The sequence below is a fragment of the Rhinolophus sinicus genome, chromosome 16 (genome assembly GCF_057876585.1).
Source record: "Rhinolophus sinicus isolate RSI-liver-muscle chromosome 16, RSI-T2T, whole genome shotgun sequence".
Classification (NCBI taxonomy): Eukaryota; Metazoa; Chordata; class Mammalia; order Chiroptera; family Rhinolophidae; genus Rhinolophus; species Rhinolophus sinicus.
In genome coordinates this window covers 188405306-188431838 of record NC_142516.1, presented here as the reverse complement: position 1 = coordinate 188431838, position 26533 = coordinate 188405306, and the positions used below count along the sequence as shown (strand labels likewise).

Here is a 26533-nt window from a genome sequence, read left to right as displayed (position 1 = left end):
AATTTTATATTTCTACATTCCCTAACTGCAGTTATCCTGTGATGGACAATTGTCACTTCTCCACTTATTCAGTTGTTTTTTCCTGTCAATATGGGCCATGGCTCTTCAGTGTATCTCTGGGTTAGAATTCCATAGTTTATTTTTTTGATGAAGTGTTTTCAAATTTGGTCACTGGGGCTCTTTCCGGTTTGTCACGTGATCTTTCAATATAGGATACTCTAGTTTTTGCAGCACATTCTTAATTTATGGCTCCATAAGATGCTTCAGACTCATACTGCATTTTCCTTTCCCTTAGTCCAGAAGTCAATTAGTTCTTTAAGGGTCCCTGGTTCCATTTACTGGAAAATGATATTTGACAGATTTTCAGTTACTTAAGACAGTTCTTTCTTTCTCCACCACCGTTAGTATGGTTGTATGATTAATGATAACAAAATTTTCTTTGTCACAGTCTGCATTCCATTTTTCAGCCCACATTAAGTTGATTATTTTTAAAAAATTTACATATAGTAAAATTCAAACTTTATGGTGCAGCATTCTTAGGGTTATTGTATGAATCGATAATTTGTTCCCTTTCATTGCTGCATAGTATTCTATGATGTAACACAGTCAATCCACAAGTTGAAAGACATCTATATTGTTTCCCATTTTGACAATTATGAATAAAGCTGTGGCAAACATTTTCATACAGCTTTTTAATGTGAACATACATTTTCATTTCTCTAGGATAAATGCTCAGGAGTGGGGTTGAGGAGTCATGGTAAGCATATGTTTTTACAAACATACATATGTTGAACTTGCCAAACTGTCTTCCAAAGTACCCTTACTGTTTGGCATTCCCAAGAGCAGTGTATAAGTTTGTTGCAAAAGAAAGTCACTAAGAGAAAAGAAAACTAAGAAATTGTATCCCAACTATTTCAAAATGGGAGATACTCAGTTACTGCTGAAGGTCGCATTTCCCAATCTAGTCAGCAGGCTTCTGAGGTACACTTCCAATCTTATCTGTGCTGAAAATGAGTCCTTGGGTTCTAAGAAAATGCATTTAAAGCAAATTTGCTCTTTGGAAAGGCACCTTGGAGAGAATAAAATCATGACTGCCTCTCTGAGTCTTGCTTCTCTGTAAACAGTGGTTTGGGTTCGGTAATCTCTGAGCTCTGATTTTATGGTTGATTCCTAAATGACCTTAAATCTTTCTGTACTTTCAGGCCTTTCTGACCAACTTATTTCTCTTGCTTTTCAGTAATCAATTGGGAGCCATTGCTTGAAACCCAAGAGTCATTATGGGGTGTGAAAAAAGAACAAACTCTCAGTGACTTTCCCCATAGATGACACACACACACACACACACACACACACACACACACACACTCAAATCTCTGATTCTCAGTCCATGGACTAATAGACATCGATGAACAGCTTCCAGGTGGCTTGGAGAACAACAGCTTCAATAGTAGCAGGTGCAGAAACTGAGACCTAGACAAGGACAGGCCTTGTCTAAAGTCAATCAACTAATTAGTGATGTGACCAAACTTGGAACTTGCTCCCTGCAGTTCCATGACCTGCCATTGACGCGCGCCCTCAGAAAGACCCGACGCAGGAGCTACGTGAGCAGCGGTGCTTTTATTAAGCTGCAGTCAGAGGTGCTGAGTCTGCTGCCTGCTCTGGGGAGCCTCAGGGCTGAGGCTAGATCCGACAGCAGTGTTTGTGCCGGCTCTTGCATTCTGCAGGCAGGATGGAGCATCCATGCGTTTTTTGGTGCTTGCAGGCACCACCCATATTTTCACATTCGAGGTTTTTCTTTCTTTTTTCGTGCCCTGTAAAGGAAGGAGAGGTGAAAAAAACAAAGCAAAAGAATAAAGGTGTGTGTAAACAAAGCTTCCAGAATTCATCTTGTACAATAAGAATCTGCAAATTACAGTCCACGGGGACAAAAACCAGCCTTCACAGGTGTGACCTGTGAGCTCAGAATGGGTTTTTTCATTTTTTAAAATTGTAGAAGAAAACTATTTGGTGATTTATGGAAACCATATGAAATTCAAATTGTCACAGCCATAACTAATTTTATAGGAAGACAGTCAGGCTCCTTCATTTACATATTGTCTGTGGTTGCTTTCACGCTATAAAGGCAGAGATGAGTTTACGTGACAGAGATCTTGTAGCCCTCGAAAACTAAAATATGTATTACCTGGCCCTATCCGGAAAAAGCATATTGATCTCTGTAGAACAATGTCTTTCCTTTTCAGATGAAGAAACTTTAGATCAGAGAAAGCAAGGGACTTAACTGTACCACAAGGTTATGGATCGACTTCACTCGTTGGTCATAAAAGCTTCCTAACGTGCCTTCCTGTTCATTGGAACAGCAAAATCTTACGAATACAGAGCACAGGTGGGGTGATAAGTGTGGGGACTGAGCATTCTTACTCCTGAATACGGGGCCTCCCCTACCCCACACAATGAGTTGTCACACAAACCGCGATGTATTTCAAATGCCAGAGCCATGGGACAGGCTCCTGTGAGTTAAGTTGCAAAGAAAATGATAGGAACCAAGTAGGCGGAACCCCACCAATTCAGGAAGCAACCTGAGAGCAGGGAGAACCTGAGAGAGCAAGAGAGAGCGCGACAAACAGCCAGGAGGAAACCGGGAGTACTAAGCGTTTCCGTTGGGGTTTGTGGCTTGCAAAGGTGCTGCGCTGTGAAGGAAAGCGCACGCAGCAGGAATTAGGACACCTGGCTTCCAGTTCCTGCTCCATCGCAGCTGTAGTTTTCCTTTGGAAGCCGCAGATTCTCCTGATTTTTCATTAGAAGACAAGGTAAAAATAATTATATATGTAATTATAAATTATGTACGTGATTCATATGTATGTATATTCATGTTATAAATAGGAATGGGCACAGATGAATATGTATATCTGATATCACTTATGTAAATATGAGTATATGTTCATATAGTCATGTATATGCATATCTACATCTACATCTCTATACATACAGCATCTATATCCACATCTATCTCTATTGTGTGCCTATCTTAACTCCATTAGGCTCGTCAGCAAAGACGTCCAGCTGTCTATTTTCCTGGCACAAAGTAGGATTACCTTCTCTGGGACTGAGGGCGGGCATAAGACTCGCTCGGTTAATGAGTTTTGAGCAGAACTGACATATTCTCTGGGTCCCTTGGTGGCCATCGAGGGACTATTCAGAGCTCTCTCCTGTGACGCAGTGACCAGCCACATTCGTGGTGGTGGCTGCCCCATCAGATGGGTCTGAGCAGCAGAGCACCTCTGAGGCCATGATCTATTTGTGTCATGAGCAAAAGTTAAAACTTTGCTCTTCTCAGGTGCCAAGATTCAGATTTTGTTGTCACCACAGCATAACTTGGCACTGCTGACATTTGCATGAGGTTGCCAGGTGAAATGCGGGATGCCCAGTTAAGTTTGAATTTCAGAAAAACAACAAAATAATCTTTTAGTGTAAATATGTTCCACGTATTGCCTGGGTTGTAGTCATACTAAAAAATATTCATTGTTTACATAAAATTTAACAAAGTACATTTCTTTTCTGGGATTGTTGAATGTTTAACAAAAACTTGGTCTTTGTGACCAGAGCTACTTGGGCTTGAGTTAAAAGCGTCACTACATACGATCTGCATGCTTTGAACAAGTTGCTTCATTTCTTATCCCCATCAGTCAGACAGGGCTAAACATACCTACCCCATAAATGTCAATATTGTTATGAGGAGTACATGTGGGATAGTAGGTGCAACGTTTTTGTTGCGGTGTTTGGTAAAGAAGAAGTGGTCAACATCGTTTGCTATTATTATTAGTGTCGTTGTTATTCACATGGAAATGATTTGTAAGCTATAAAGTCCCCCGTACAAGTTATCTATGACCATTCCTAGTTACGGGTGTATTACCAACTAGTTAAGGGCAATCTTGGGGAAATCTTTTTCGTTTCTCTAAGCGTCTCCTTCCTTATTTGTAGAGTGGAGCACGTTGTGTAGGCTATGCTTCTTTCAGCTCTGACATTAGTCAGTTGTTACACATGTCAGTGCCTTATGGATTATGAAGCAGTTTGGCCCTCCCTGCTCCAGGCTCCAAGTCCATGCCCCGCATCACATCATCGCAACAGACTGATCCACAGCCTACCTGATGCCGTCTGGGCAAGACACACGAGGAGGAGGAAGAGAAGGAACAGCAGCTTCATGATGGGAAACGAATTCTTGGGGTTATAGGAAGAGCTGGCCGTGTCTGACAGGGCCTCTTCACCACACATCAATGGAGGCAGGTGACCTGGGAAAGAGTTGTTAAAAATCAGCTGGAGAGAATGACTACAGATGCAAGTTTCCTCCTGTGAAAAGGAAAACCTTTATAGTAAGTCAGCATTTTCTAGGTGATTTTCACTTCTGCTTGTGACTCTGAGGTTTGGTGCCTTTTCTGTTTTGTGTGAGACAAAAAATAATTGAAAAACTGAATTTTTTAGCACACCATCCATTTATTCATTCACCTTTATTGCATGGCTCTGCAACTGTCAGGAATTCCCCTTTAGGATTACAAAGAAAACCTCCCTTTTCAGAGGTTAAAAAGAAGAAGGAATTTTATAAATGGAAACGATCCCCTTTCTTTTTATATTCTCAATAAGTTTTTTGCTGCCCATTTAGAAAAGAGAGTTGATCCATTTGAGACAAGGTCTTACCAGCCAAGCTCTTACATAGAGCATAACCAAGTGAGACTTTGGGGACCAGAGTATTTCTTAATAGAGGCATTACATCCATGCATTCTTGCGGTAAAGGAGTTACACAGCACAGAAGAATGCAAGGTGAAACACGAAAACTCCTTTCCATCTCTGTCCTCTCTCCTTTTCAGCTTTGCTCTGTATTGTTCATATGCCTCTTTTTTTTTCCACTATACCGTGAATTGTAAAGTAATGTGTCCTGTTTTATTATCTCACATTCTCAGCACCTTGAGCCGTGTGCCAGGCACAGAGAAGGCAATCAAATATTTGTGTAAATGAATGAGTCCTTGTATGGAAGAACCAATTCATGGGTGCATAGACAGATGGATGCATGTAGGAAATAAATGAGGGAGGGGAAGAAGGAAGGAAGGGAAAGAAAGGGACACAGGGAACCTGACTTCCTTGCTTTTCTGACATTGGTCACTAATGTAGGGGAGTAAAGAGCTATATTATTGCTGAGATGCAAACATCAAAGGAATCATGCAAGCCATGCAGAAAGCAGCGATCTTTGGGAGAATAAAAACAAAAGACGTTTCAGTTAATAGTTAAAGAGCTCAGATCAACCTTGGTTCAAAGCCTTTGCTCTGCCACTTATTAACTGAGTGATCTTTTTTTTTCAGTTTTTCAGTTACAATGACATGCAATATTATTGTATATTAGTTTCAGGTGTACAGCATAGTGGTTAGACATTCAGATAACGTTTGAAGTGATCCCTCCTTTAAGTCTAGTACCCACCTAGCACCATACTGAGTGATCTTGATATAACCTTTGAAAGCTCCAGTTCCTTCTGTACATTTGATGATGGATATAATACCATTCTCCTACGTCCTGTCCCGGAAAAGGGGACATTGGCGGAGTCAGTGGCTGGCCAATGCCTCTCTACGCAGAGATTTGTGCTTTAGATAGGATCTTTGCTGAAAGGTCAACCCAAACTGTAAGAAGAGCTTTTAAGGCAACTTCTGGCTTCCAGAAATCACAAATAATGTTAGTTTATTCCATCAAGGGCTGAAATGTCTCAGAAAAACTTTGAAACTTAAAACTTGAATTTGACCCAATTGTGTTTTTTTGAGCCCATGGAATTAGAAGCCAGTAGTGAAATTTTGGCCATTTTTGGTATGGAAAAAACAAGGTCCTAAAAAAGAACCTAGAATTGTAGGTAAGTACACACAATTCCCCATTGAATTTCATTTTTTATATGGACTCATAGCTTGATAAGTTTACATAATTTGTCTCATTGCCTCTTCCTGGAGTGAAGGTTAAAATAATTTTTTGAATCTTTTGATCAGCATTTGAATTTTTCACTAAGTCAAGATGTATTGTAGTTTAGTGCTATCGACCTAAAAATAGAATGTGTTTGTAATTATCTGTTTAATAAGTCACACTTAACTCTACATAGTAGCTGTGAGGGTTTTACTTCCTCAACCCCAGCAACATAGTAATAATAATAATAATAATGATAATAATAATACAAAATAAAGCATAGACTGAAAGCTTTTGTCCACATTCCTGTCTCCTATGCTTGTATACTGAAAGCAATCCTTTTCATTGACTTCCTAAATATTATGCATATATTCCCACCCCTTCTTCCATTGCAGATGGCTCTCTTCTGAAACCTACCTTGCAAGTGGTTCCTTCACCCTTCACAGGCTCTCTGCTGCTGCCTGCTGCCTGTCCATTCGAGTAGGGATGCCTGAGAGCAGCTGCCCATTGTTGCATAATTAGAGGTCAGATCAACAATGGGCAGAGGGGGTGGGGCTGAGTGAGGTCATGCAGGATGCATTATGATCCCTTATGGACAGGAATGATTTTGGTGGAGAGGTGGGAACGAGCCAGACTTGAGGGAAGAATGCAAGGAAGTGGGTACTGTACAGACACTCCTCCCAAAAGGTTTTGCTGAAAAACAGGAAAGACAAGAAGCAGTAGCTGATCAATGATAAAGTGTCAAGGAGAGGGGTTTGCTTGCTTTTAGTGTTTATAGAGAGCAGGTAGAGTCTCGTCTGTGGGACAGCAAGGAAAGGATCCAGAACCCAGTGGAAAGGATGGCCTAAGATGGTCATGATCCACATAGAAAAGCCGCCCTCTTCATTTGACTGAAATCAGGAGAGTATTCCTCCCAGGTGAGGGTCAGAGGACATTTAGGAATGTCGTGACAATAACATATTACCTACTTTATAGGGTAAAATCAAAAAGTTTAGGAAAAAATTAAAATCCCAATGAAGATGATAAAAGTCAAATAAGCCGTAGAAGCAAATTATGATTAAAATCAGGCAATAATTAAGTGATAATAACATAAGCTAAAAATAAAGAATAAAAGGAATGTAAGCTATAAGAGGTATAAGATTATAATAATACATAAAACCAGTGAGATGAAAATTAGATGCACAAGAGAAAAAGTTTGTTGTTAATGAAAAGAAATTCAGAACTGGGAGGAAACGGTAAAAATTAAACTAGAAGAAATAGGATAATAAGGATTTGGGAAGTCAAGAAAAGGCTTGAATGTTGGAAAACATAAAAGAAAACACAAAACAGTGAAACAGAGTTACATAATCCAAAGAAAATGGGAATAGTCCTTTTTAAAGAAAGGCCTGCGTTGTTGCCTTAAGTGTTGATAATTGAGCAGCAGTTTATGAATTATCGTTTGACTTTTCCTATATGAAGAGCTTCCTAGAGTAATGTTAACAGTTTGGTTTAATTCCTGGGCTAAGGAAAACTGCTGAAGTGTTTTAACATAATTAATGTCTAGAAATATAATCAAACATCCGAGCGACTCTGGGCGACAGGAGGATGTAGGACAGGCCACCTGCCCTCACCCCGGCACACACAGAGGGCAGTGCCCTCTTTCCTCCAATCCCTGTATAAATACAGGTGACCAGAATGAAATTCCAATGGTGTGATTTACTCTTTTTCAAATGTGTGGGGGCTGCACCTTGGGGCAGGAAGAGTCTTCATGGAACTGAAAAAATCACAGAACGCAGATGGCCCGGCCTGCTCTTCGGGCCTGCTCTTCGGGCACAATACACCCCAAGTGCACTCTTGAAATGAGAGCCTTTCACATGACACTGAGGCCAGGGACCCTCTGAGGGAGGGGCAATTGGCAGTTGCACTATGGGCTTTTGTGCGAATAAATAAATACAGAAGTGGGTACAATTTTCAACAATGTTGGCAATTTTCCATTGTTATGTCTGTGGCTCATTAAACAAATCTAGGTTTGGGTCTTTAGTGTTGTACCTTTTATATTCACAGCACATAATTTTTAAGTAGTAAAACAAGACTTCATAGTTTAAGAAATAAATACGCTAACGAAAGCGATAAGAAAAAGGCATAAGGAAATTTGGCGTTGAGAATCAAACCCATTTACTCTAGGAAGCTCTTCATACAGGTAAAGTCAGACAATAATTGATTAATTGCTGCTCAAGTATGAACACTTAAGGCAACAACGCAGGCCTTTCTTTAAAAAGGACTATTTCCATTTTCTTTAGATTATGTAACTCTGTCTCACGGTTTTGTGTCATTGGGAGAGAACTGCAGTGGGACTCATGGGACCAGTGCTGTCCCACAGGACTTTCTGTGGTGATGAAAATGTTGTTTCTGTGACGTCCAGCAGGACCGTGACCGCCCTTGGCCACATGTGGCTACTGAGTACTCGGAATGTGGCTGTGACTGAAAATCTGAATTTTAAATTGTATTTACTTTTAATTAATTAAAATTTAAGTGTAAGTAGCTGCCTGTGGCTAGTGTATAGTCACTGTAATAGACAGTGCAGATTTAAACTCAAGAGCAATTAGTACTAATTGGCCAACAGCAATCTTATTTTTTTTAATTTTTATTGGGGAATATTGGAGAACAGTGTGTTTCTCCAGGGCCCATCAGCTCCAAGTCACTGTCCTTCAATCTAGTTGTGGAGGACGCAGCTCAGCTCCAAGTCCAGTGGCCGTTTTCAATCTTAGTTGCAGGGGTGTTGCCCACCATCCCATGTGGGAATTGAACCTGCAACCTTGTTGTTGAGAGTTCGCACTCTAACCAACTGAGCCAGCCGGTCACCCAACAATCTCTTTTTGGATCTTGTTGCCCATTGAAGTGCTTGGCCCATTGTAGACACTTAATATTTGAGAAATGCATGAGTTTATGGCAGTCATTTTCTATTTGTCATTGTTAACACTGTTCTAGTTCCCCATATGTTGTGATTCCTTCCTCTGCTTGGGAGATGCCAATCTAATAGAATATCAGAGCTGGAAGATGGAGGCCTGTTGGCACACAGCAGCCTAGCTGACTGTCCCCCCATGTCTTTCCTTGAGGAAAGAAAAGTCTGTGAGATTGTGCCTTTCTGGGACTTTGTTTTATCTTGATGTTTTACACCTCATGTCTCTCTGTCTGGTCTCCAAAAGATGGTTTGTAGCCAATGACAAGATTCCCCACGGGGGGGACAACCCAAGCCAGGCGGAACCGAGTGGGGACCCCCAATGAGTTGCCATGGAAGATCTGGGAAGGGGCCTTGCCTCCCCTTCCCCCTGCCTGGGAAAAGCCACTGCTGATTCTGGCTTTCCCCTCTCACCTGATTGTGAGAGAAGTCATGAGAGCGATAATATCAGCTCTCCCCTCTAACCCTACAATTAAGTTTCAGCATGAGAGACCTGTCCCTAAGGAGGCACATATCATCATTGTTAAGACATCATGGGACTTTCTGTTTCGGCTGTTTACAGGCAAGGGTGATTGGTTTGAATCATTTTTCTGGTGTGATGTATGAGACTCACAGACTGTGGGAAAGACAACGCTACTTCCTTGTGTGATTATCAATAAAAGCCACCAGTTGGCTCGATTCTGGGCTCCAGTCTCTTGTCAGGCTGTGAGACCCCCTGGCCTTCTGAGATTTAACTGCATTAAGTCTCTGTTTCTTTCTTTCTTAAAACTTAACCCAACGTCGCCCCTTCTTGTCCCCTCACTGCCCGTGTTCCGCTGGACGCGACAGAGGCCTAGTCCAGAAAAGTCAGAGTTTGGTTCTGAGTTTGGTCATAATGACTGAATCTTTCTGCAGTGCTGTGTTTAAGGCATCTCAGCCCTGAGGGGATGGATGTCACCATCTATGCATTATGTGGTTGGGAGGTAGGTATAAAGTGGGGGAAGGGAGTGTTCCTGTTATCTATTGCTGAAAAACAAATCACCTACAAACGCAGCTCTTTTAAAAGTAGTTATATTATTATCATCTCTCATGGTTCTGGGGATAAAAAACGGACTCATTTAGGTGCCTAGAGCTAACAGATGTTCCTGTGCTTGAAATCAGATAGAGCTGGAATCATCTCAAGGCTCCTGAATGTGCCTGGTGCCTGGGCTGGGAAGTCTCCTAGCTGGGGCGGGAATAGTTGGATGACAGCTGAAGATATTCTAAAGCCAATGAAAGGTATCAACACACATATTTCACAAGCTGTGCAAAGCACAAACAGGATATAGGCAAAGTTTATTCCTAGACTTCCTAGACTCCTGTTCCTTGGAGAGGTTCTTCATTTGGTTTAGACACAGTTGGAACAAAGACCATGTGCTAATTTTATAAGTTCTCCAGATGAACTCAGCAAGAATAATGAACTAGGGCCGGCCCGGTGGCTCAGGCGGTTAGAGCTCCGTGCTCCTAACTCCGAAGGCTGCCAGTTCGATTCCCACATGGGCCAGTGGGCTCTCAACCACAAGGTTGCCAGTTCAATTCCTCGAGTCCCACAAGGGATGGTGGGCTCTGCCCCCTGCAACTAAGATTGAACACGGCACCTTGAGCTGAGCTGCCTCCCAGATGGCTCAGTTGTTGGTTGGAGCGCGGGCTCTCAACCACAAGGTTGCCAGTTCAATTCCTCGACTCCCGCAAGGGATGGTGGGCAGCGCCCCCTGCAACTAAAAAATTGAACACGGCACCTTGAGCTGAGCTGCCGCTGAGCTCCCGGATGGCTCAGTTGGTTGGAGCCTGTCCTCTCAACCACAAGGTTGCCGGTTCGACTCCCGCAAGGGATGGTGGGCTGTGCCCCCTGCAACTAGCAACTGGCAACTGGACCTGGAGCTGAGCTGTGCCCTCCACAACTAAGACTGCAAGAACAACAACTTGAAGCTGAACAGAACCCTCCACAACTAAGATTGAAAGGACAACAATTTGACCATTGTTCCCCAATAAAATCCTGTTCCCCTTCCCCAATAAAATCTTTAAAAAAAAGAAAAGAAAATTGAAATGCGACACCATTAAAAAAAAAAAAAAAAAAAAAAGAATAATGAACTAGCTGTAGTGTTTAATATATTTTTTCATGATGCTGTTGTACAATAAGACAGGTACAATTCTCTGCTTTTAAGTCCCAAGTTAAATGGTTTAAAGAATTAGAGTAAGAGATACAAGTTGAGTTGGTCAGAAAGCAGTCTGCTAAGGCCCCAAACATCTGACTTTTTTTCATGTTATCCTATATATTTTTTTATGTTCAAATTAAACAGCTCCAGCTCCGATACCTTATAAATGCAGGCAGATAGTCACATGTCTCTGAGGAGTCCTGTCTTGTTCTTATGGTCATAATATTTCGTCCAAACTCCCACTTCCAGCTCTTCTAGAACCTTCTCTGGCCAATTTGGCCTCACGTCCTGCTGGTAACTGCCCTCTTCTTCATAGTTTTGTACCAAGCATGACTGAGGCTTTCCCCTAGTTTTCAAGATTTTATAATCACAAAGCCATTGAGCGAAGCAAAATTTTGAGAAACTTCAAAGATAATGGTGGATGGTTGCTGCACAGAAGTGTTAACAATAAAATTGGAAATCAGAGTGCACTGTTCCTAACGATTTCCAGCCATTCTTAATTATGAATCTCTCCAGGCCATGTCCTATCATATTACAGACACACACATTCCTTTGGAACCCAAAACTCCTTTCATTTTTAATCTCTGAGGCCTTAGCCACTCCCACCCCTGACTCCAGGTGGAAAAACCAAAAAGTCCTTTTATTTTTAGAAATGTGGAGCTATTTAACCCTTGCTTTCATCTCTGTTTGACAGGTATACACAGGTGTCTTGTCTTTTAAGACCAAACTAGACATTAAAGTGTTTTCTTAAACAAAAGAGACATTTCTGCTTAAATGAATTTTGCCATCCTGCTAGAACTCAAGAATGAATGACATTGTCACTTCTTCATTTACTGTGTTAAATTTCATCTCATCTATACAGTCAAAGATGTATGCTTCTGGTCACCAAGACAGGAACATATCTATCATAAGTAAGAATGTCATAAATTATTTTTTTAAAGTATAATTACATCAAGGCAGGCCTGAGGTTAGAGTGAGGCTTGTGAGTATGAGTTGTATAGGATTGGATTCTGTTTTTATTTAAACTGTTAATGCTTTGTTGATCAGAGGTTTTTTGTTTTTGGTTTGCATTAATTGTCATTTAAAAAATATTGCATTATACCATTCATCTTGATTATAGAATTTTTGGCATCTCCTTAAGTTTTGCACCTGCAGCTAGTGTTTCACTCTCCTCTACCTAGTCTTGGTGCTGTAATCAAAGGTATCCATCTGGATGAAAACATACTTATTCTAACAAGGACTTGTTTCTCTCTTCAACCTGGAGGCTCTGGGAAACTCAAGGGATTATTTCATAGTTAAAGTGAATTTATCCCGAGGTAAATTATATGTACATTGAGTGAAAAATTAAAGAAACAGAGACCTGCTTATTTATACAGGATACAGCACAGAGTTCTTGATTTATCTACCAAACCATTTCAAGGAAGAGACAGCAGAGTGAGGCCAGCATCTTGATTCTTTCCCCTGCCATCTGTGTTGTCATTCTTTTTGGTGTTTAGTCCCCTCTTCCTGTATTCCATGCTATGTTGTCTTCATGTAATTGTGCTTTCAAAAAGGACTTGTTTTTACACAGCATTGACTTGCCTTATATTATGTCTATGCAGAGAGAAACACTTTGTCCAACTCAGCTTGGACACTCAATTTATAAAATTTATGAAGCAAATGTTTTCCCCAAAGGCCAGTCCCTAAATTAATAAGACAAAGTCCACCCTCAGAGAGGTCTTATAGCCAGATAGAGAGTTAGAAGTTGACCCACCTGTGCATGAGGCATGACTGAGTAAGAAGCACAGACCAAAGGGAAGTGAGGATGTGGGCAGGGGAGAGGCGGGAGGGGTTACTTCCTGTGTGGATCAGGGATGGTTTTCTGGAGTCTGCGGTGTTCAAGAGGGGACTGGATGAAAGAGGCACATTTTGGAGGGATGACGTGGGGTAGGTAAGGGCATGCAAGCCTGGAAACAGGAGGAGCAAAACGTACCTTTTAAGAAGCACAGAGAGTAACAGGAGAAGGTCAAGTGACCCAAAGGGAACCATAAACCTGAACAGCACAGGAGTCCCACCGTGATGTTCCTGAAGGTTAGTTTGTGCAGCTTAAAAGGGCAGCCTCTAGGATTTCAGAGATTGGCCTCTGTGATCAAACACTGCTCAATAACCACAAAGGCAATATCCCTCGCCTTTGAAGAAAGCAGTTTAATTTGATTTACATTTTATGTCTTTGCGAAGGGTGCGGTGTCTGACTCCACATGTCATGGCAGTTCCTTCACTTTCTACTTCCTTTTGCAGCATGGCACTCCGAGCCCACAGGAGTCGATCTTTCTCGTATTCTTTTTGCATTTTAACAGCGTACATTTACCTCCTCGTCTAAGGCAATTAGCAACACTGCTTACACCTAAAAAGAAAACAGAAAAGGCAAAAGAGTGTCAGAAATCAAAGCACCGTGTCAGAGAGACAAACTGCGTCTGCATCCCCTTGAGTAAACCCCTAAGGCCACGGTCATTCCATCAGGATCGTAAGAGACGAGTCTGTCTTTATTGGATCCAGTTTTTGGACACAGGCTGGCACAGCTGAGGTTCGAGAGGATCCTTACTTTTCTAGAACCAGCGTGACAGGCGTGACAAAAGTTCAGCTCCATCGCACGTAGAAATTCACTGCGTAGCTCTGCTAAGTGAGTTTCCACACACAGACCAGTAGTTTTGGAATCAGGACCAGCCAGCTTGCATCTATTTTTATTGTTTTGTTGTCCAAATCATTTAGCCAATTAAGTATTTGAGCTGTGATGCAGCTTAAAGTGTAGGAATTGTATATCGAGAGCTTAATGTCTAAGTAACTTACAATTGAATATAACGGCAGGTTAAGAAAACACTTTTGTATATTGTTTCTAATAACAGAATTATCTCAGACCTGGTCCAGGTCTCACACTTCCTTTACCCCTCTCTTCGTTGCTTCCTTCCGTCACTTATGCCTTCTTTCTCATCTTTCTTATATTCCTGCCTTCCTGGCTTGTTTTCCCCTCACCTCCCTCCCTCCCTGCTACTATTAAGTGTTAGAATATAGCTATAAGCAAAATTAAAAATACAAGAGCTTTTCAACATAATGTCATATTTAATCAGTCATCTCAGGTCTCAGCCTCACACTTGCTCTTTCCTTTCCTCTCTCCTTCCTTTCTTCCTTCATCCCTCTATTCTATTTCCACAATACTAAGGATAAAATAAAACACAGGCATCCAATTTTAAAAACTGCTTTGGATGGGCTGCCCGCCCGCTGTGAACCAAGAGTCGCTGTGTCAGGGGTGCGTCCTCGAGGACCTTCAGGCTGACAAGACCAGGCACAAAGGTTTCCCCCCACAGCGGTTCCCCAAGTCCAGGACGGGCCTTATTACTCTGTGCGATGCTGTAGGTTACGTGGAGACGCCACCCTTTAAGTATAAAGACTTACAATATGACACTCTGCACTTCTGTTCTTGGACAAGACAAGTCACCGGGCAGGCCTCCCTTTTACACAGCAGTCTGAGCTTGGCAATGGGTGAGATGCCACTTACAAGCCTGCAGGCGCCCTCTAGCGGCTGAGAAAAGGCTGTGACTTGCACAGCATGGCTCTTAAACTCCATCCGGGAAGGACAGGGTGCTTGGTTCCCCTAAGTGACTCCTAGACTATTTGGTCTAAAAATGTGTGTAGAAGAGAGAAGAGATGGAAGGGACAGAGAAAAGGAGATGGACCAGGAGAAGGAGACGGAGAGAAAAGGAGACAGAGAGAAGGAGCAGAGCGAGGAGGGGAGAGAGATGGCCCCATCTTCCCATCTGCTCAGCCCCTCTGTGTCTCTAGCCCCTCTGTGTCTCTGGCCCCTCTTACCTGGAACAAAAAGCAGGAATACAAAGAAGAATGCAAACAGGAGATAATGGATTCTCATGATGACAGCTGGTGATCTGAACAGCAAGCTGAGACTGGTGAGAAAGCGGAGCTTTGCATCTTATAAAGGTTCCAGGTTCCGGTAGAATTCCGGTACTCGCTGCAACTTTCATAATTACACAGTATGTAAATTGAGGGTTTCATCTGTGTATCATGAGAATGGCCTTTACATCGGGAAGCACACCAAGTCCCCTTATGCAAATCAGGACGTGGAAAACCCCAGGAGCAGCTCTCCTCCGCCTTTGGGACCAGATTCTTCTTGTCAGTTCAGGTAGGGCGTGGGTGGGGTGAGGGGCCGGGCCAGGCTCCGTGTGGGAACAGGCTCCCTGGTGCTCATTTACCTGCCCTGTGGGACTTTGAATGTGTCAACTCTGTGTTTCCTGAGTATCTGGGGACAGTCTCAGGCCAAACCAGGAACGAAGCCCATCTATTCGTAAGGGACAAAAGACGCGGTGGCCTGACCCTCCCTAGATCACCATAGATGGTGACATTCATGTGGAAATCTCCAGAAACGTGCCATCATCCCACGTGGCTCATGATAAGGCCGAATGGAAGCATGCCATGGCACTCAGACCCATCTCCTCAGAGTCTACGTATCAGGACACCTGTCCCTGGGTTCACACAGTGACTCAGGTAACAGCCAGCTCTACCTGACACCGGTGCTTGAGAGCCTTGGTTTGGCTGCTTTTCAGACATGTCACAGCTTGGGCTCTCACCTGCCATTTGGTCCTGTGAGGAAGCGCCAAGGACACCTGCAGGTGCTCCACAGTCTCCCCTGTCATAGGGACCCCGTCCTGAAGAAGCCCACTGAGTTGCAGGCTTTGCGAGGTCTCCCGCTGGGGTTGCTCAGCACGTCGCCATTCCTCTGAGACCCAGCAGAGCAAACAGCGGCCCCCGGAGTGGATGGAGCCCTGCACCCAGGGCTCAAGGAGTAGGGCTTTTTGGGGAAAGTAAATTATGTTAATCGTGATTGCTTCCTCTTTAGCTCCCAGTGAGATGAACATCTACTGATGTCTAATTGTCTACAGATAATATACTTATCTATTTATTTATAGATTTTGTAGGCAAAATGCATAATACAAGGTTAGTGTTGGTAAGTGCTATCATGTGACGCGGGAGAAAACAGTACAATTTAGCCATGGTTTCCGTTATCCGTTCATTTGAAATGCCGTGTTTTAAAGGTCCATGGTTTGCAGCTGGGAAAATGCGTTTAAAAGGAAGCTGTTCATGCCACTGAGTGGGCAGGACTGGTGGTGGTGGCTTTCTTTCCACAGGAGGGCGTTTGATGCGTTGTGAAAAAGAGGGCGGGTCCGGGTGCTGTGGGAAGCTGTAGAGGAGTTCCCATCCAAGGCTTGAGTCACTGGTGGGTCACGGCCCTTGTCATCCCTTTGTTTCCCTGTGTGGTAAGCAGGTTTGCATCGAGGAGCTTTTTCATGCAATGCTGACCCCAAAACTATTTCCTCCAGGCCAAGGAATCATACAGGAATATTGACTGTGAACAAAAACCTATGTAAGCTCTGCCTATATTAGTTAACTTAAAAACATATATATTGGCTATAGTTCTCTCACTTTTGAAAGGAAGATGCAAATATCATGCATTGTGCATCGTGAAAACAGCTTGCATTTCTTCAGAATAAGGAAAAATACCCATGTAAATCACGATACTCCTAAAAATGACAATTTTAAAAAAAGATTAAAAAATGACAATTAAAAAAAATGAAAATAAATATCACATAGTATCTATTCAATATTCACATTTCCCCAGTTGTTCCACAAATGTGCTTTATAGCTGTTGGTCCCATTGCTGGTCTGTTTTCGATCCAGACCCACACACTGAATTAGGCTTATGTCTCATCCTTGTTTTGAGGAAGCATTCTTAAAGAAACACCACACTCTGCTTTTTAAAAGTTCACCCATAGTAGAAGGTGAAGTTCTCCTGCAATCATTTTCCAACTCCAGAAAACCACCAATCTCATTTTTAAAATTATTTTTTATTGTGATTTAATTGACTATAGTATTATATTAATTTCAGGTTACAACATGGTGATTTGATATTTGTACATATTGTGAAATGATCACCGCAGTAAGTCTACTTAGCCTCTGTTACCACACAGTTACAATTTTTTTCCTTATTTTGAGAAATTTTAAGATCTACTCTTAGCAACTTTCAGTATACATACAGTACTATTAACTTTAGTCACCATGCTGTACATTCCTTCCCCAGAACTTATTTCTTTTATAACTGGAAGTTTATACATTTTGACCCTCTTCACCCATTTAACAACCCCCCTCTCCCTCCACCCATGCACTTGCTGTCTCTGGCAACCTGTTCTTTGTAGCTATGAGTTCAGTTTTTTTTCAGATTCTACATATAAATCAGATTATATAGTATTTGTCTTTGTCTGACTTATTTCACCGAGCATAATGCCTTCAGGTTCCCGCCATGTGGTCGCAAATGGCAAGACTTTACTTTTTATGGCTGAGTAATATTCTATCATATACATGTATTATACCACCTCTTCTTTATCCATTCATTCATTGGAGTTTTATGACTTCAACTCAATGTTTAAGTGTTTAATCAATTTTGAGGTGATTCTTATAAGTAGTGTCAGATGTGATTTAATTCTTTTGCATGTGGCAGTCAGTTTTTCCAACAGCATTTGTTGAAGAGACTGTCCTTTCCCCATTGTGTATGCTTGGCAACTCTTGTCACTGGACTGTACATGTGTGGGCTTATTTCTGGACTCTGAATTCTGTTCCATTGGTCTCTGTGTCTGTTTTTATGCCAGTACCTTACTGTTTTGTTCACTATAACTTTGTAATATAATTTGAAATCAGGAAGTGTTATACTTCCTGCTTTTTTCTTGCTCAAGATGGCTTTAGTCTTTCAGGGCTTTTGTGGGTTCAGTACAGATTTTAGGATTTTTTTTACATCTATGAAAAAATGTCATTGAATTTTTTTAGACTATCATTTTAAGTTTCACTCATATTTTTTTTCATAAGAAAAGGAATTATAATTCCTCATTAACATTCACTTGATAAAGTTGGAAATTGTAACATTTCCCTGACAAATTTTGGTATGTTGTGTTATCATTTTGAATTTGTATAAAATATGTTCTAGTTTCTCATGTGATTTGTCCTTTGGTGATTAGAAACATGTTGATTAATTTCCACATGTGTTGGGGATTTTTCCAGATAGTTTTCTGTTATTGATAGGTTTGTAAATTGCACTGTAGATATTGACATACAGTGGATGATTTTAAATTGTTTGAGTTTTGAGACTTGTTTAATAGCTCAGTGTGGAATATACTGTGTAGAATTGTAATATGTTCTGTTGTTACTAGGTAGAGTGTCCTATAAACTTCAATTAGGTCACATTGAATTGACACTGTTGTTCAAGTCTTCTGTATCTTTACTGATGTAACGATATTTTGTCTGCTTTTTCTTTTCATTACAAGCAGAGAAATATTGGAATATCCAATTTTAATTATTAATTTGTCTGTTTCTTCTCTCATTTCTATAAATTTTTCTTTACAAATTTTGAAATTCTGTTATCAGGTACATTCTGATTTAGTATTAATATGTACTCCTGATGAATTTATCAGTTTATCACTGGGAAAAATACTCCTCTTTATTTCTGGTAATATTCTTTCTCCTGAAATGCACTTAATTTATAGTCATCTAGCCAATATAGCCTATTCTTTTTCTTTAGATTAATTTTTCTACAGCATATCTGTTTCTATTCTTTCGTTTTCAGTCTATCTCTGCCTTTATATTTGATATCTCAAGTGGATTTTTTATAGATAGCATATATCTAGGTCTCATTTTTTACTGAACTGACAAGTCTCCCTTTAAGATCGAGTATCTAGAATCTTAGCAGAAGACATCATTCCATCATGTAGACCCAAATTTACAAATTTCCATTTGGCGTCAATTTTTTTCTGCCCCAAGAAAAAAATTTTTTTTTGATAACGCAGGTTTTGCTGATGAGGAATTTTCTTAGCTTTTTGTTGCTGTTGTTGAAAAAGTTCTACCTTATGTTTTTAAGAATAGACTTGATTTTTTAGAGCAGTTTTAGGTTCACAATAAAATTGAGAGGGAGGTACAGAGATTTCCCATATTGCCCCCTGACCCTACACATGCACAGCCTTCCCCACTATACGTGTCCCCTTCCAGATGGTATATTTGTTACAATCAATGAAACTATATTGACATGTCATTGTCGCCCAAAGTCCATTTTATCTTCATTTTTAAATACATTTTTTACTGGTATGGAATTCTATGTTCACAATTTTTTTCCTTTGGTACTTATAGGTATTGCCCCATTTTATTCTGGCTCTTGTAGATTCTGATGAAAAGTTTGCTGTAGTTCCTCTTTTTGTTCCTCTGTATTTATGTATCTTTTCTCTCAGGCTGCCTTTTAAGATTGTCTCTTGATCACTGGTTGATTTGATTATGATGTGTTCAGTGTGGTTTTCCTTATGTTTATTCTGTTTGATTTCTTTGAGTATGAAATTTGTAGGTGTATTGTCTTATCAAATTTAGAAAACAACAGGCTATTATTTCCTCAACTATATCTCCCCTCACCCATGTTCTCTCTGACTCATATATGGTAGACGCTTGAAGTTTTTCTGCAGGTCACTGTGAAATTTTTTTCTCCTCTTTTCTTCATTTCTTCATTTGTTTGTATTACTATAGGCTCAGGCTTACTGATCTTTTCTTCTGTAGTGTCATATGCCATTAATCTAATTCAGCATATTTTTAATTCAGATATTTAGTTTTCATCTCTGGAAGGCCTCGTTTGGTTCTATATAGCTTTCAGTTCTCTCGTCATCATATTGATTTTTTTTCTTCTCAACCTTAAACATATGTATTAGATTTATAACCTCTCTTGTAAGTCCCTTGTTGCTGATTCTGTCGTTGTCATCACTGGGTCTGTTTTTACTGATTGACTTTTCTCTCGATTATAGACCATGTTCTCTGGCTTCTTTACAAGTCTGGTACTTCTGACTAGATTCAGTATATTATAAATCTTATATTATTGAGTGATGGACTTTGTTGTTTCCCTTTAAGGAATGTTGGACTTTATTCTGGCTCACATTTAAGTTGCTTGCAGATTGTTTTTATTCTTTCATGAATGTTTTTTTTTTAATGTGTTAGAGTAGTTCCAGAACAGTTTAATCTAGAGCTCAACAGCCCCACACTCATGCAGTCCCTTTCTGAGGACTCTCGTGAGGTCTCTCCACTTTGCTGGTGGGAATGCATATTTCTCCAGCCTTGTATATGCTTTTGGAATGGCTCATCTAACCCCTTTTGGATGTTTTTGTTTTCCTCTGACCTTGTGAGGTCAGTACTCAGGCCAAGATTCAGAGGCCCCCTCCCCCGCCCCCACCCCCACAACACTCAGGAGCTCCACCCCTACCCATATGTCCATCTCTGGTTTCCTGCCTTGGAAATGGGGATGCATCATGCTGTTGGAACTTTGACCTCCATCTCCTTGACTCAGAGGATTGTTGGTCTGTTTGGGCATCTCCTTCCTGTGCTTTGGCCTGGAACCTGCCTCCTGCAGTAGGTGGGAGACATCATATGCTTCTCCAGCCACAGTGCTGCACTGCTTGCTGTCCAATGCCTGAAACTCTTGTTTCGTATCTGTGTCCAGTTCTCCGGTTGCGTACTGTAGGAGGGACGTTCCCACAGTGGTTAATCCTTTTTTGATGCAAGACACTTTACTAGTCAGGCCAGAAATGATTATGACAAGGTCCTTGCCCTTAAACATTGTGCAACCAACTATAAAGATGGGAAATATGTATATGTACACAATTCAAAAATCAAGCAAGATTCATAGAGTGGTCAAGTCAGAACCCTGTGGTGAATCAGAAGACAGATCACATTTGTTTGAAAAATCAGCTGTTTTCAAGGAGGTAGAATTTGAGACGGCTCCTGAGGGATGGGTTAAAGTTTTGAGACAAAGCTAGAAGAGAGATTACATGGTAGGTATGAAGGCAGCCAGAGCAGAGACATGGGTGGGAGGAAACAAAGGGAATATTTGAGGAAGAGCCAGCCCCCCACCCCCACCCCCCGTTTCTTTGAGGTGTAAAGTGTGCAGAGGACTTGGGAAGACCAGAGGGATGCATTGATGTTTTACACATAGATTTGTTGGGGAGATGCTGTGCTGGGTAGAGGGACTGAAATGCTCAAAGGCCTGGGTGACCAGAAAGCAAAGAAAATATTTCAGGAAGAACAAGACGTTCAATTTCACTGGGGTATAGAATTTACAAAAGAGGAATAACCCTTGGAGATTCAGTTTAGGTCCCCTTGTGAATTCCTCTAGAAATTATACTTGATTTGACTTAAAAGTGTGTCATTAACACTTTCTAAGTTTGCTATTTGGCAATAACTACTACCATAACCAGAATGAAGAACAAAACAACGAAAAAATCAAACTTCTAATTTTTTTGCAAAAATATTTCATTTAATTTTGCTTCTATAAACTCCAAGTAGGCCTTTTCACACTTCAGAACATTCTCATCGTATTTCTGGATTTTTCATTTCTTTCTTCGGCAGCATTTCCGGCCCCCGGAAGAGCAGCTGCCTATATGCTCCTCTCTCGGGAGGCAGCTAAGCACAGCACAGCGACCGCTTCTTATCTTGCAAAAATACCTTTGTAATGTATTGATGAGTCCTCCATTACCTGCAAGGAGAGAATAGAATACACAGGAAGGTTTTAGGAAGGCTCTAGTACAAGCACAAAGCTTTTGGAATTCCTCAAATAACTGATTTGTTGCCTTTCTTTTATTCTTTTTTTGTCCGTTTTCCTTTTTCTATAAAATCAGGAGTGAAGTAGACGGTAGTACCAGGCATTCAATCAACAAAATATCTCTGGGCTACAGCTCAGCTGTGGGCAGTGTGTGGCAATGGTGAGCAGCCCCTGAGCAGACACACGGGAGGGCTGGGGCTGCAGTGGTCCCCAGGCCCCTCAAGTGGCCCGAAGACTCTACCTCCAACCACTAAGCTAATAAAATGGAAGTCCGTGCTTCTGCTCTCAGGTCAAATCAACCTTTCCTGGTGGTATTAAAATTTCTCTATCATTTCCTTCATGTTTCATTAACAGGTATAAGAGTCCTTCCATAAAGAGTGGCTTTTGTAAGCTACTTAGTCTGTTACGAATGGATCACAAAAGATTGGGAGGGGGCAGACAGGTGCCTCAGTTGGGTAGAATTCGAGCTCTGGGCAAGGGGGCTGCTGGTTTGATCCCCACATGGGCCACTGTGAGCTGCTCTCTCTGCAACTAGAATGAAGTCAATGAGCTGCTGCTCAGCTCCCAGGTGGCCAGATGGCTCCCTGGTTGTAGAGCGGGCTCTCAACCACAAGGTTGCTGGTTCGACTCCTCGACTCACACAAGGGATGGTGGGCTGCGCCCCCTGCAACTAACAAAGGCAACTGGACTTGGAGCTGAGCTGCACCCTCCACAACTAAGATGGAAAGGACAACAACTTGACTTGGAAAAGTCCCAGAAGTACATACTGTTCCCCAATAAAGTCCTGGGGAAAAAAAAAAAAAAAAAGATTGGGAAACCTGCTCTCAGATTCTTGATCCTTGTTAGAAAAAAAATGGTGTCTATTTCCCACACAACAAATCTACTTGGTCTACAGTTTCCTGAAGAATGGAAAGGGACTGATTCTGAATCACATGTTCTCAGTGCTTCCAGCCCTCTCATTTCCTAGCCCATCTTACCTGGAACAGGCATGAAGAACAAGAGCAGCAATGCAAAGACCAGGTAATAGATCCTCATGGCTGGCAGGGTTCACAGCACAGTGAGACTGGACAGAAAGATGTTTGTTCACTTTATAAACGTTCCACCCCACAGCCATAGGTATAGTGAGCAAAGGCTGCAATTCCTGTAATATCACACTGATGACAACATGAACTTGTTCCTGATGCTTTACGCCAACGTCTCTTACAACACAGACGACACCCACTAAGCCGGAGGTTAATTACAAACCTAAAGAGTGAAGCAAAGTTCGCTGTGACCCTACAGCTGTCCTCACGCTCTCTAGGCTCTGGGAGCTTGTCCAGGTCTGGCCCCGTCCAGGTCTGGCTCCACTCTTGTTGCAGGCGTACTGTGTTTCCCCGAAAATAAAACCCAGCCGGACAATCAGCTCTAATGCGTGTTTTGGAGCAAAAATTAATATAAGATCTGGTCTTATTTTACTATAAGACCGGGTAATATAATATATAATACAGGGTCTTATATTAATTTTTGTTCCAAAAGACACATTAGAGCTGATTGTCTGGCTAGGTCTTATTTTGGGGGAAACAGGGTAGGTGGGAAAGACCTGCCTCCCCTTGGAAGCAGTCCTAGGGCATTTCACTGGGAGCGGACTGGTCCCCACTGTGGTACTTCCAAGCTTCTGTCTTCTTTTTAAAGTCCTGGAGTCTGGGATCCACAACAGTCCGGCCTTGGACATATTGAGAATCTAGGTGTAAACTCGGGTTGGGTCACACCATGGGGCTACACAGGTATGCCTGAAATGGAGATAAAACAGGATTGACTTTATCTAGGTGGTGAGGAAAAGGAGGAAACATGGGCTACATTCCCGAGCCTCTGACCCTATGCCCCTTGGCCATGATGGAGTGCTGGAATTTTGGTGAAACATGGCTGACACTTCATCATTGTCTGAAAACTGCCAAATCCATGAATCAAGAAGGTGTCTCATTTTCCTTCATCAGAGCAAGAGAATGCTGGGATGACGTATTTGATGGAGTGCTATCTCCTCCTTGTTGATGACACCGTTTTTGCAAATGAGGGCCTCAAGAAGGTACACTTCAGACTTCTGGTTACTCACATTTCATGAGCATTCAAGGAAGGCCAGGGCTCAGGTGATTTCCCCTGGATACAGAGTCAATGTTTAGTAGACCAACTGCTTTTTTATTTTATTAATTATTAGACTTAAATGTTAAGGAATCCAATCAATGGATTATATTTGTCGATAGTTTAATTGGGAGCTGACGTTACTGTGACGTTGTGTGGCTGTAGCATTGTGTGAATGCAATTATAATGGACCCACTGAGGTTCCTGGGTGTGTTAGTTCCAGGTGCGTGTGCTCAGGATCCTGACACACCTGTTGGATTCTGTAAGCAAACTCTGAACATCTACTGTAGACAGAGACAAGTCCCAGGTGCTTGGGGTAGGCGAAGGGACGGAAGGACAGAAATACAAAGAAGGACAAATTCTGGTTCTTTCTCTCAAGAAACTCCCTTAACACCATGCAATTTACAGATGATGTATTACAGAATTGGACACTTGAAACCTATATAATTTTATTAACTAATGTCACCCTGTCATGCAGGGTGACATGCAGAGTCTCTGCTCCCGCTCCCCACATAAGAACGCAGGACATGGTGAGGCCAAAAAGGAACACCCACGGAGCCATATGTAGGGGAGTCATGCCACTATAGTCTGGCTGGCGGCTGGGTTGGAGACACAGGAAGCAGGAGCCACACTATCTGCAACCTGCCACTTCTCTGCCAACCAACCTCACTTGCTAACTGCAATCGGCCGTGCTAACTGCAATCCGCTCTTGCTAGCTCAGCCACCACCTTCTTGCTAGCCCCCCATTTGCTGCTAGCGTAGCCATGGCAGTTATATTAGTGGCCAGTGGCTCACTGGTTACAGCTAATGGCCAACTAGCCACAGCTGACAGCCATCCAATCACAGTTGATGGCATTTACTACCTGAGCCAGCACCTTTCCATGAGAGGCCGAGAGCCTGGACACTGCACTCCTGGCTCTGTCCCCACACACCCCAATAAAATTAATAAAAAAGAAAAGAAACTCCCGTGGAGGTAAAGGCAGATGGGCATATAGTCAAATAAACCATAGAGGGTGGGTTTTGATAAGTGCCATACTAAGGGTTCAAGCACGGGCTATGGAAATGCAGAAGAAAGGTAGTTCATGCTGAAGAGCGAGTTCAGAGAGCAGATTAAAGAAGAATTTGGAATTGTACACACTTTATTTTTTTTAAATCTAACTTTCCTCCTAAGTTCAGGATTTGAGACAAAGCAGATATTTTTAAATGGGGAAGGAAGTGAGTGTGGGGTGGGTGGGCTATTGACTGTGTGAAGAGTCTTCCATAGGGTGAAAGAGAGAGGGTGGGAGGTATTGTACAGAATTATAACCATCTCTCAGGCCAGACACAGCGCTGGACTCATCAGAGCATCAGGTGAGGTTTTACTTTTTTGTTTGGGGAACAGAACTGCACAGTGAACCCTTGGTCTGACATGTTCCTTCAAAGACTGGGAGGCAATTCAACGTAACACCATCATTTCACAAAAGGTTCTTTAGAAATAAAAGCCACTTTTCCTTGTCAGCTAATTTGGAAGCTGGAGGTTGAGGATTTGACTATAACTAGGCATCCTCCCCACTCACAAAGTGTATTTTAAGGGGCATTTCTGTATTTAAAAAATATTATAAAAGTTATGCATAGATGTGGTAAAAATTTAAGCCATGGACGAGTGACACAGTGTTCTTTACTTCTCCTCTACCTGGAGAACCACTGATAACTGTGGTTTGCCGGTTTTTTTTTTTGTTTGTTTGTTTGTTTGTTTGTTTTTTAGTTTATTATAACTTTTTCTTTCTTTCTTTCTTTTTGTTTTTAATTTTTATTGGGGAATATTGGAGAATAGTGTGTTCTTCCAGGACCCATCAGCTCCAAGTCAAGTCGTTGTTTTCAATCCAGTTGTGGAGGGCGCAGCTCACTAGCCTGCGACCTGGGTGTTATGAGCACTGAACTCTAATCAACTGAGCCCTCTCTGTCTGCCCCTCTTTTTTTATTTTTAATTTCAAAAATATTTTTAGCCCCTTACGTAATAGCATTTACATGTTTCCTATCTAATAATTCATTGTGCTCAGAGAATATGAAGACCCTGACAAGAGCTGGACCTACTCCCTGGCCCTGGGGCTTTGGGTCACCAACGTTTGGAAGTGTGGACCCTGTAAACTACAAAATGAGCTGGGTGTCCTCTCAGCTCTGAGTCTGGGTTTTTGGGGTTTTTTTTATGTTGATTAGGTTGAGAGAGGAGAGACTTATTTAACTTTTTTGTTCATGTCAGAGTTTCCTCTAATTTTTTTTCTTTGAAGGTCGTTTTTAAAATATGGAGCAGAGAATTGGCTGATCCAAGTTTTTGTTCAAGGGGAAGCACTATGCGGGGGGCAAAACGCTAGGTTTGGAGTCAGATGCTCCCAGTTTAACTCTCAGCCCTCTCGCTTATTATTTGGGTTTACTTGAATAAATTCCTAAAGTCTTTGAGCACCTGTGCCTCGACAATAAAGCACAGACAGTAATATATGTCCTGTTTAGCCCATAGTGATAGCCCTATGAATTAATGATGTGAAGTTGACTTGTAAATTGCAAACTACCACTTGACCCACGTATTACCCATGTGGCCCTCAGGAAGAATAACCAATGAAGGCTGGTTAGCAATATCAAGACACCTTCAAGATGGTGGCCTGGGCTCCCAGCAAGGGAATCCAAGGTTTTTTTTATAATTTATTTTTTAAATTTATTGGGGTGACAGTTGTTAGTAAAATTACA

General features: G+C 41.7%; 1 protein-coding gene and 1 long non-coding RNA gene across 2 annotated transcripts; both read right to left on the bottom strand.

The window, feature by feature from the left end:
* Nucleotides 1-13204: 13204 nt before the first annotated feature.
* Nucleotides 13205-18003, bottom strand: LOC148755136 (uncharacterized). The gene is made up of 2 exons (XR_016019474.1): nucleotides 14884-18003; nucleotides 13205-13423 (listed from the first exon to the last, which is right to left on the bottom strand). It is a non-coding gene; the product is annotated as an uncharacterized LOC148755136 (long non-coding RNA).
* A 3413-nt stretch (nucleotides 18004-21416) lies between these two features.
* LOC109439637 (beta-defensin 103A-like) lies at nucleotides 21417-23182 on the bottom strand. Its single transcript, XM_019719926.3, has 2 exons — nucleotides 22675-23182; nucleotides 21417-21631 (listed from the first exon to the last, which is right to left on the bottom strand). The coding sequence occupies exons 1-2, from the start codon at nucleotides 22730-22732 to the stop codon at nucleotides 21486-21488; spliced, it is 204 nt and encodes a 67-aa protein (XP_019575485.2). The 5' UTR covers nucleotides 22733-23182; the 3' UTR covers nucleotides 21417-21485.
* Nucleotides 23183-26533: the final 3351 nt, after the last annotated feature.

Coding starts and splice junctions, on each gene's coding strand:
- LOC109439637 (XM_019719926.3), bottom strand. CDS start 22,732: ATGAGGATCTATTACCTGGTCTTTGCATTGCTGCTCTTGTTCTTCATG. Junction 21,632..22,674: donor GTTCTTCATGCCTGTTCCAG/GTAAGATGGGCT, acceptor CTCTCCTTGCAG/GTAATGGAGGACTCATCAAT.